Source organism: Quercus lobata, chromosome 9 (assembly GCF_001633185.2).
Source record: "Quercus lobata isolate SW786 chromosome 9, ValleyOak3.0 Primary Assembly, whole genome shotgun sequence".
NCBI lineage: Eukaryota > Viridiplantae > Streptophyta > Magnoliopsida > Fagales > Fagaceae > Quercus > Quercus lobata.
The window spans coordinates 34,129,605-34,141,161 of record NC_044912.1 but is presented as its reverse complement, the minus strand read 5'-3'; the positions used below and the strand labels follow the sequence as shown (position 1 = coordinate 34,141,161).

Genomic DNA, 11,557 nt, shown 5'->3' with positions numbered 1-11,557 from the left:
AAAAGTTCTTTTTTCATCCATATTTTTGTCTCTAAACTATTGAAAAAACTTTTAACAAAGTCAAAGGCCGAAAAATGAACTTCTTAAAATTTAGAGATTAAAAAAAAATTTTGAGAAAGTTTAGGAACCAAAATAATATTTTACCTTTTTTTTTTTCTTTTTTTTTTAAATGACCATAATCTATCTTTCCAGTTTCCCTGTATAATTTGCTTCTTCCGCTTCAAAACCCCACTCCATTACATAACAAACCGATCAAGTTTCAGCTTCTCGTCGGCTTATGGCAAGAAGCCAAAAACTCATTTCCTGCACAATACAGAATCTAGCAGAACAGCACATGCATGAGTATTATTTACTTGATATGAGAACAAAACAAAGAACAAACTGAAAGCCAAGCATTTTATTCTAATCTTTATTAAAAAAAAAGTCACGACTCACGTGCACTAAGCAATACACAGCAATCAAGCACCTTAATTACTTAAGCTGTACAACAACAGAAGGCAAAACTGGCATGTTAAAAGCATCTCATTCCCAGTTTCAGCTTAATTCTCACGAGATGAAATAAAAGAACTCAAAAGTTTTTTACTTTTCCACAATAAACGATCCCCCTATTTTATTCTAAAAGTCTCTCACCTCTTCTCACCACATAAACATCTAGCAGCTTGTAGAGCAAAATATGTAAGGATGATGTCAGCACCAGCTCGTCTGAGACACATCAGTGATTCCATCATAACCTTTTCTTCATCAATCATCTTCAGAACCCCACCAGCCTTGATCATTGAGTACTCACCCGAAACCTGAATCCATGAAATTAATGAAATTTTCACTTACTCACCCAAAACATTAGTCCATGAGTTCCAGAAAATTTAAACAAACTCATTGAAGAAGAAGAATGTGGGTAGTAGTTATAACACAACAAAAATCATTTTTTGAGGACATCCACAAGAATTCCACATCTTTGCAAATTATACAGTGAAAACGTTTTCTTTTTGCTAATCAACATAACAAAGTGTGGATTATGTCACGTCCATAGACAACAAAATATTTCCTTTTCAATGTGTTCCTTTACACATTATGCATGTCCAACAAATATCATCGTTTTTCTTTTGTTTTTTTTTTTTTGCTAGGTAAATAATTGACTTGAATCCCCACTCTCACCCACCACCCCATGCTTTGGGGAATGGAAGTGCCATTTGGCACACAAACATCATAGTTTGAGAATAGGATAAATTCCCAAAAGGTGGGAGACAAGCATAATTAACCCTCTTACAAATTAGTCTTTCAAACACAAATAATAACAACTCTATCTGTACCATTTTAACCGGCTGACATGGTACTAAGGCATGTGATACACAAATAGACAGCTATAGATAATGCCCCCCCTTATTATAGCATTATTCGGTACAGCACATGTCGTGTTCTATCAAAATCTCGATCTTATACTGTTATATTATATAACAATCCAATTATTCAGGACTGCTGCATCAATACATCTGTATGGCATCAGTGCCGTATTGATGCTGTGCTTCATTATCTCAAAACATAAAAAGACCAAATGCAAGATAAGATATAGTATGACTTTACACATGTTAAAAGTTAAAATGATAGCAGTCCTCTCAGCCTTGAAGGTTATCTTGAACATGAAATTTGAGACAGACTATGAAACAAATGGCAAAGGTTGTGTTACTTATCTATTCCAAAACCATGCACGTGCTGTGTATTCAGACCAAGCATCATCTATAAGCTAACAAGACAGTTATAAAAATTATCATTTTGTTTCGCTCAATCTTTATGTGCTGCACCAACAGGAGGTTTAAAATAGCATGGGGCTAACATAAATTAATTTCAGTGCATAGGTGCAAAAAATCATGATCTGCTTCCATAACAACATGTATCCTTTTTGGTGCTAAGAGGACTACATCCTAAACTACAAAAATGTGGAAGAGAGATTCCAAAGTAATTTGTGTCTTGAAGATTAATATAAATGATAGTGCACAAGAATCAGGTCAAGAATGGGAATCTGAAATAAGTATGCAAGCAATTGAAGAGACATTGTAAGTACAAAAGCGAATGATCATACCTGATATGCAGCAATCGGCAAAGAAGAGTTATCTCGGAGAAGCCTTATAATATCCAAATAAGGAAGACCCGGTTTCACCTGTAACCCAAGGAAGTTAAAACTAGTGTACAGGGGAGCTTCTGCCCTCAAGTAAACATGTTCAAGAATCAAGTAAAGAGAAATTTGGGAAAGGGGAGGACAAACCAAGAGGATATCGGCGCCTTCAGACTCATCTTCATGGGTCTCAACCAGAGCTTCTCTATAATTGGCTGGATTCATCTGATAACTTTTGATTCCAAATAAAAACAAAACTGAGCATAAGTATATTAGATAACAAAGTCACCATAAAATTTGACATTAATGAATTACATACGTCTTCTTGTCTCCAAAACGCGGATTTGAGTCAAGTGCTTCTCTGAAAGGTCCATAAAATGAGCTTGCGAATCTGTTATCAACATGACAGAGACAGACATTTAAAAACAGTGACCAACACTAAAGTGGCAAAAATGGCTTCGGGTAATACCTAATAATGCTATTCAACTAGTCAAAAGTTCTGCTCATTACAATGGTTGGTCAACCTAGAAACCATGTGTGGACAAAGGTCCAGCTCCCAACCATCAAAAACCTCAAAGGGACTAATCAGACTGAATCTAATAGACTAAAAATGATAACAACTATACAGGGGTACTTGGACATCCCTTCAAAATGAGATTACCCAAATTGCATTCTTTGCATTTAAAGAAATAGCACAGCTTCTCCAGGAAGAAGCCATGAAAACAATAATGGGTCTATTACTTGGGAAAAGGGAGGGAGAGAGAGAGTACAAATCACCACTACTCGTATGGAAAATGAAAATTTTGTTCTAGGGATCCTAACAGTAATCCTATGCAAAGAACGGAGCAAATTCATTCAAAATGCTATCATTTTAAAGAAATGATGCCATCCATACTATTTCCAGATGCTCCATAACTGCATTGTTACACAATCTCTGGAGAAGAATTGACTTCCACACAATACATAATGCGATTTTCATGCACTCGGATAGTAAAAGCACCCACATTACTGTGTCTCTCTCTCTGTGATAAGTGCTTCTCTCTGTGTGTGTATCTGCTACACAGGCAGATACAATATAGTTTTTCTTACTGTGATTCTCTAATAACCTCTAAAGCTTATTGCACAGTGAAATAAGTAGCTTAAATTTCCAGAACATTGGCCATATTTCTCAAATCTTTTGTGGCACTTAATTGCACCGTCATGCTTTGACACAGTATGAAGCTTAGAAACCAGAACTCAAAAGAACTTTAGTAACAGGACATGGCTAAACATGTGCACTTATTTATGTGTTATATAGAAATCTATGAATCTGTTAATAATGCAATACATGCTACATAAAGTGATGGGAATAGGACTAAAATGAGAAATTATGTAATCACATTACTTTGCTGTATAAGACATTATTGAGACATGATGAAAGCCTTCGGCATCCAAAGCTTCTCGAATGGCTCCTACACGTCCATCCATCATGTCACTCGGACTGACTACATCAGCACCAGAATGGGCCTATTACAAAAGTAACCAAGTCAAAAAGTAGCAACTAGTCAGGGAACAGCAGCACAATGCGGAGTGCATATTACACAGAGCAATATAGATGTAAATATTAAAGAACCCCAGCAAGATTGCTGAACTACCAGTACCTCCCCATTCTCAAGTAAAAATGAATTGCAGGCCATGGGAGACTTATGCAATATTTTTGGGGACTTGAAGCAGTTAACTTTGAAAGTCAGGGACAAAGTAGTTTCCAATAACTTTTAAGTGGAAGAACTCAGTATACCCAAATCTTTTTGCCCAATTAAGTGAACCTTTTTGAAAATTCTATATGAGTAGACCTAAATATGATAATCAAAATGTATGATGGGCAATTTCACCTTTAGAAATCTTGGGATATTTTCAAATGTCAATAGATATATCTTGTATTTTTCCAAACAGTAAATACATAATGCATAGAGACTTATTGACGCAGGACAACCAGAACAAAATTGAAATAACGGAAAAAATAAAAGATATGACCTAGGAGTCAGCACCTAGGCCTTGCTTGGAGTCAGCACCAAGCGGGGAAACCACTAGGAGTCAGCACTTAGGGTAGACCTGGAGTCAGCACCAGACCAAAGAAAGACCAAACGGCCATTGTTTTCATTCATCAAAATATCAACCGTCTCTTCAAGGAGTACAATAGGTTGTTTATAAAGGATTACTAAACCCTAGTTCTAATTGGCTAGGAAACCCTAATTGCCTTATTACAAAAATACCCTTGCTGGTTAGGAAACCCTAATTGCCTTATTACAAAAATAACCTTACTTCTAAATTAAAATACTAAAAGCCCAATAAACTACTAGGACCTAAAACATAAAAATACAATTGACTTGCAAACATAAATAATATTAAATAATAATTCTCTTTCATCTCCCGCATCATTCTCCTCTGGTTGGAGAAAACTCGACCTCGAGTTTTAAAGCATTGAAGGATTAAGATGCTAACAAACAACACTTGCTTCAAGTTTGAAATCACCTTAGGAAGCATAGGGAAAAGAAAAACCTTGAATTCCACCACATCAAACTCATTTGGAATAATAAAATCAATGTGTGGAATCAGTATAATCTCTTCTTGAACTTTATGAACCATAGGAAGCACTTTGGTTTCAACCTCTTTGACTTCACCAAGATGTAGATCTTCAAGGACTGTGGAGGGTTGATCAGAAGCACATTTAACAACTTCAACTTTCACAGCATGTGCACCCTCTAACATAATACTCTCTTTTTGCTGATTCTTTTCACCTTGCTGTTCTTCAATAAATTCATTTCCTTGCACGCTTGTTAAAGCAACACTTGTCGAGGCATGTATGTCTATGTCAACATCAGGCTTTGATGTTGCTAGAGGATTCTCCACGACCAAGATATCACCATCAATGTTGTCTTTTATGGGGGCAGCAATAAGTTCATTGTAATCAATTATCCTTAGTTTCCCAATTGAATCAGGTTGAGTCTTCATTTGCTTCATCTGAGCAATCCTGTCTTGAATCTCTTTCATGGGCTTTACAGTTAATTCTGTTACTTTCCTGGTAAATAATTCCTTGGTAGATTGTTCAAAAGTGCACTAAGGACATGATATGGGATGAAGATGAGGATTCATCGCATTTGCTTCAACTTGAAAAGTACCACACTGAGATTGGGGTAGATACTTAGCTCGATAGTATGGTGACAAATACTCATCACAAAACTTTTCTTTCATATCTTCCCACACAGTAATGGCAGGTTCATAATCCATATAGCAGAAACGTTCAAGATTCTCCCAAAACCTCTGTGCTTTACCTATTAACTTCGACTTGGCATACCTAACCTTTATGTTATCTGCAAAATTTACTTGCTCAAAGAATCGCTCCATCCCATTCATCCAGTTGACAAAATCTCGTGGATAAGTTTCATAACCATCAAAATAAGGTGCTTCTAATATTTCCTTGATTCTCTAAAATAGTGCTTCAGCAAATAGCTACTGTGATTTTCTCCTTGATAGTGGCCAACTTACTGTACTATAGTCACGGGCTGGCAGCAACTGTGGATAACAGCTTTGGGGCCTATACGTGCAATGGGCTAGCAACAACAAGACTTCTTCTTCTTCTTCTTCTTCTTTTTTTTTTTTTTGCAAAATAATAAAATACAGTACACGGACTTAAAATTGAAGAAGCTACAAACACGGACTTTAAAAGAAAGTCAAACGAAAGACTCTAAATTGAAAGACACGGACTCGAAGTACAGACTTATGAAAAAGAAACCACAGAAACTAATGAAAGAGAGCGGAATCTCTAAATTGAAAGAAGGTTGCTCGACGATGGGCTTGCGGGGCTAGGGGTTGACAACTGTGGTGGCGCGACGACAGGGAAGGCAGCGGCGGCACGAGACATGACGATGGTCGACGTGATAATGGGTTCGGCGGCTAGTGGCTGTTGGGTTTTGGGGCGGTGGGTGTTGATCTTGTGGGTTTCGGCGACTGGTGGTTGATGGGTTTTGAGGCGGTGGGTGTTGATCTTGTGGGTTTTTTTTTTCTTTTTTTTTGTGGGTGATATTTTCTGGTTCTTTCCTGCGGTGATGCTTCAACAGATCAGTGTTTGCTCTGATACCAAAATTGACGCAGGACAATCAGAACAAAATTGAAATAACGGAAAAAATAAAAGATATGACCTAGGAGTCAGCACCTAGGCCTTGCTTGGAGTCAGCACCAAGCGGGGAAACCACTAGGAGTCAGCACCTAGGGTAGACCTGGAGTCAGCACCAGACTAAAGAAAGACCAAACGGCCATTGTTTTCATTCATCAAAATATCAACCGTCTAATCAAGGAGTACAATAGGTTGTTTATAAAGGATTACTAAACCCTAGTTCTAATTGGCTAGGAAACCCTAATTGCCTTATTACAAAAATACCCTTACTGGTTAGGAAACCCTAATTGCCTTATTACAAAAATAACCTTACTTCTAAATTAAAATACTAAAAGCCCAATAAACTACTAGGACCTAAAACATAAAAATACAATTGACTTGCAAACATAAATAATATTAAATAATAATTCTCTTTCATCTCCCGCATCACTTATCTACCAATATTACCTGGGAAACAGCTTGCTTACATAGTTGGTATGTGGTCTCATCATTCATTATAACACCTACAGGGTATCAATAATATATACATATTTGGAATTAGTAACTCAACGTCTGTATCCATGGGAAATCAAAATACAGAAGCACAAAAGCTTAAGCCTAGAGTCAGCTCCCTAAGAATAATGATCAAACTTTTGTTGAAACTTGAATGATGATTATAAGAAGTTATTGAGGTGCAATATTAGATACTCAGGTAAAGAAGCACAAGCAATACCCTACATCAGCAGCTGTCGAGGATCCTTCTTAGTTTGATCTCCACAGTTCTTGAACACCATTTTTTTAAGAAATATTGTTCAAACCTCTATATATATAATATGTATATCTATATATATATATATATATATATAAAACACATCTTTCTTACCATCTTCTCTGACAATACCATCATGACCATCAGAGTTGTATGGATCTAATGCAACATCAGTGTAGATTACCTGATGAAAGACCCAAAATTAAGAAAAGTGACATTTCCACACACACAAGTAAAATGAAACCCCATCTATAGCCCTAAAAAACCAAGTGAAGTGTGTTGACTTACAAGATCAGGGTATTTGTCTTTGAGCAACCGTATTGCTCGAGGCACTAAACCGTTGTCATTGTATGATTCAACTCCTGTTGGAGACTACAAGGCAAAAACCAATCATGATACACCATTATGTGGAATAGAGTGGAAATCCTCCCACCCACACCCAGCCAAAAAAAAAAAAAAAAACACCAAACAAATGAAAAGGTAGGGAGGCAATAAGAACCTTGAGAGCATCTGGAACTTTGGGGAAGAGCACAACACTATTGACACCGACATCCCGAGCCTTTGCAACCTGGTTCAGACAATGCTTATTCAAAAAATTGTCCTCAATTCTGAAAAGTAGATTATATTTTAATAATACCTTGAATAAAAAAAAAATCTTAAAAGGTGCTCCATTTGGGTGTGAAAATTAACTTAATATGAGCAAAAGGTTATTCAAGATTTGTCTGCTACCATCTCACTTCAAACTAGGTCTAACTTATAACTAGCTGTTAAAGTTCTTAGATATAGTACAACTAACATCTAAACAATTAAGTAGGTCTAAAGCACCATGGAGACTCCGTAAGATTCTCAAAAATCAATATACTTACCAAAAACAAGTGGACAATGCAAATAAAAATCTAAACTTGTGCCAGCCAGAGATCCTTAAAAGGAATTTATAAGCCAGTCAAGACACAACCTCTACATATTCTCAGTTTCCTTTTTTTTTTTTTTTTCTTCTTTTTGTTCCCCCTCAAATGAGATGGTAACATATGAACTTAAGACCTACCCTATCCCACCCCAACATTTTACAAAATGAGCCAAGGTCCATGGGCAATAACCTCCAGGGATTCTGGCTCAAGTTCTTCACATAGTCGAAATCAACTTATACAGACAATACTGAGCAAGGGAAACACCTAGAACAGTTGGTTTTTTTACATATTTTATCATAATGTTGCAAAACATTTAAAACAGTTAAACATAGACAACAATGCACAGAGGAAAAATCCAATAATGATGTCCACTAAAGCACTTACCATGGAAGTTTCATTCAAATAAACGAAAGGGAAACAACAATGAACGCAAGTTTGAGAAATATTATTTTCAAGAGGATATGACAAGTAAACTCAATAAAGGGTGGAGATCTTATGTTTATCTATTTATATTTATTTTTGGGTCTTTTTTGTGCTATTGGGGTGGGGAAAGTTTTGGAATCAGATTTCCTTACATCTGATTTGAAAGGGCTGCATCAATTTATTAGTACGAGAAGCTCAGCTACTTTGAGAAGCAACCCTTGAGCTGCTTCTCAAAAGCCACCTAAAGCATAAGCTGCTTCACAAAATTAACAAAAAGCCAAAGCACCCTTGAGTTTTTTTTTTTTGATAGGTAAGAAAAAGTTTATTAAAGATGCTACAATATGCATGAAAAGCACAAAGTAGTCAAAAAGTACAAAAAGAGGACAGAAAGCTAATTACAAAAAAGAAGAGAGTTAATGAACAAAGGGATGGAGTCACAAGATGTGAATCCCCAAGCCCGAGAACAATCAAACCAATAACGAAAGAAGTAAGCAACTAATCATCAGAACTATCCACATCCTCAAACTTATGACGATTACGTTCCCTCCATATGCACCACAACAAGCACAACGGTACTAAATTCCAAATGTCTAACAAGTGTTTCCCTAGCCAATTTCTCCAACCAAACAAAAGATCAAACACCATTTTGGTAAGATGCTGATAGCTTCTACTTTTTAAAAGCCATAGCACCTGTGAAAAAGCCTGACCAAACAAAGCCTAAGGTCATCTAATCATAAGTAATGATAGAATCCAGCAAGGCCAAGTCTTTAGTAAAGACCAGTTTTGGCTAGCCATACACCAGCAAACCTTTGGACAATATTACCCTGAGTTTTAATGCTTGGGACAGAAAACATAAATTTAAATATTTTAATTTAACTAGACATGTAATATCAGTTAGAGCTAAATCACCTCTTCCACAAGTCCGTGTCTCCACCCAAGCCTATAACATCCAGGCATAGCTCCAATAGGTGTGTCCTCCTCACCTGCAAGTTTTGTCAAATGACATTTCATATCATGTGAACTGAGACAAGTTTATGCATAAAAACCAGAAGCAAAAAACTACAAGTCTACAACAGAACGGTCCACATCAATACAAACCTTCATGAATAAAAAGTGGATAGACGAAATTAGCAGGTGATATTTGAGTTTCCTGGAATGCAGCCCGCAGTACAGGTGACTTGCGATTACGACGAGGACGTCGACTCAGTGGCTGATACACACCAAAAACAGTCATCAAGGAAAGAATTGCAATTGCCAATAACAAAGTTCAAATCCACACAATTAAAACCCATCAAACCTAATCTAACATTTCACTCTAAATCCACAGTTTTCCCATTCTTATACTTCCAAACCAATTATACAAATGACATCTATTCTCCCAAATTTTTTTTGTTTACAATAAGCGCGGGAGGGTGATTTGAAACCAGGTTCCCCTCATTGGGAGAATCGGGCAATGCAATTAAGCTACAAGGCTATTAATCTACTTCCCCAAATTATATCCCTATAATTGGTACCATACTATATGCTTATTTCATGCTATCTAGCAATGCTATTCAAATGGGATTCTGATACTAATACTCACATATGAAGGGACCACAGGAGTTCCAGCTGGTGCTGCTGGCTTGGGTGGCATGGGAGGGGCTTCAGGCACATTCCCAGCAACAACAGCAGCTTCACATTCTGCTTCACTCAACCCCAACTTCTTAATGGGTCCATCGTGCTTCTCACTCGCCCTTACAACAAAAAGACGCGGAGAACGAACCCTTATTGCAGTCTTAACACAACTGAACTTTGAACTCGTTGATGGCTTAAGCCCAACATAGTGGCAATCCACACCTTTCATTGCTTGGAAAGGCACATTAACGATACTCGAAGCCATGGATTATCCCAATACTTTTTTCTCTCTCTATAACCAAATGTCTGCGTATTACAAATACAAAACGAGCAGAACAGATCAAAATTAAAAGGTCCGATATATATATACACACATAAAATTCAATAATATTTGATTGTTTGTGTAATGTAAGTCAAACTTTTTATAAAGGTCGTTCTATGATTTCTATCAACACACAACCAGCTAACTAAAACAAGAAAAAGCACATATTTTTCTTCAATTGCAGTCTGTTTGGTTGCTGAGAAAACAGTTAAGAAAGAAAAGAAAATGTTCAAATTCAAAAAAAAAATAAAAATTATCTACTTCCCTACTTCAGTTCAAGTCGTCTTCAACCGAGCCACAAATAGTTTTGAGTCATTCTCAGTTATTTAAAAATAATTGATTTCTAAGCTTCAACTAAACGAAGGAAAAGAAACTAAACTACCTAAGATCCTAACAGTTTCCCGAGAAAATCGAATTGACAGGAATCGGACACGAAAATCATACCTTGGATTCGAACAAGCCGCAACAGATGAGAGAGTGAGAGAGGAGCTTATCTGATAGGGGAATTTGGGGGGAACCAATGAGAAGAGGGCTGTACACAAAGGGCGGGTGAGGACGCTGACATTTGATTTTTATTTTTGTCAAATTTATTAAACTAGTTTAATCATATTCGTAATTTGGTATCGAGGACGAGTACCTACCCACTTTGACAAAAGAGAATGACAGAGAATTCTAGTTGGATCATGTGATTCATGTTCATGTCATCATGTGGCGTGCTAGCTTAGCTAGCCTAGTTTTGCCTTTCTGTTTCTTTTTCTTTTTTGGGCCAATTGGGCAAGGGGCACTTTACAATTATGGGGGTGTAAAGGGTAAATTTCGGGGTTCAAGTCTTTAAGAAGAAGTTTCACACACATATACATTTAAATTATGTTAGAGTCGAATTTTTATTTTGTATCAAAAAACAAAAAAAGAATCAACACCACTACTAGATTAGGTTAGGGTAAATGGGCAATTTCTGTGAGTAATATGGTTTACCCCCTATTGCCCCTTTCAGGCAAAAGAGAGATAAGAAATATGATAAAGTCCATAAAGATTACACATGTAAAAGATATAAAAAACGATTTAGTAAACCTAATGATTTTTATGCTAAAAAGAAAAATGTTTATAAGAAAAAGGATAAGCAGAAACCTAGTAAAGGAAACTGTTTTAATTATGGAAAATATAGTCACTTTAGTAAAGACTGCAACAAAATGGGTCATATGTCTATGGTTGCTAATGCTTATATCACCGACCATAATCTTGACCATGCTGAAATTGTTTTTCTTCTTACTACCGGTTT

General features: G+C 36.5%; 1 protein-coding gene across 3 annotated transcripts; it reads right to left on the bottom strand.

Moving 5' to 3' along the window:
• Nucleotides 1-378: 378 nt before the first annotated feature.
• On the bottom strand, nt 379-10,902 carry LOC115959696 (delta-aminolevulinic acid dehydratase, chloroplastic-like). Of its 3 annotated transcripts, none has more exons than XM_031078195.1 (13): nt 10,723-10,902; nt 9,925-10,262; nt 9,441-9,552; nt 9,252-9,325; nt 7,511-7,579; nt 7,300-7,383; nt 7,126-7,195; nt 6,711-6,766; nt 3,495-3,616; nt 2,430-2,501; nt 2,261-2,342; nt 2,078-2,155; nt 379-794 (listed from the first exon to the last, which is right to left on the bottom strand). In XM_031078195.1, exons 2-13 carry the CDS (start codon nt 10,219-10,221, stop codon nt 627-629), a joined length of 1,284 nt encoding a protein of 427 aa, XP_030934055.1. In that variant the 5' UTR covers nt 10,222-10,262; nt 10,723-10,902; the 3' UTR covers nt 379-626. The 3 variants fall into 3 exon arrangements, with proteins under 3 accessions (XP_030934055.1, XP_030934056.1, XP_030934057.1); XM_031078196.1 differs by having other exon boundaries at nt 10,661-10,723; XM_031078197.1 differs by lacking the exon at nt 10,723-10,902 and adding an exon at nt 10,548-10,631.
• Nucleotides 10,903-11,557: the final 655 nt, after the last annotated feature.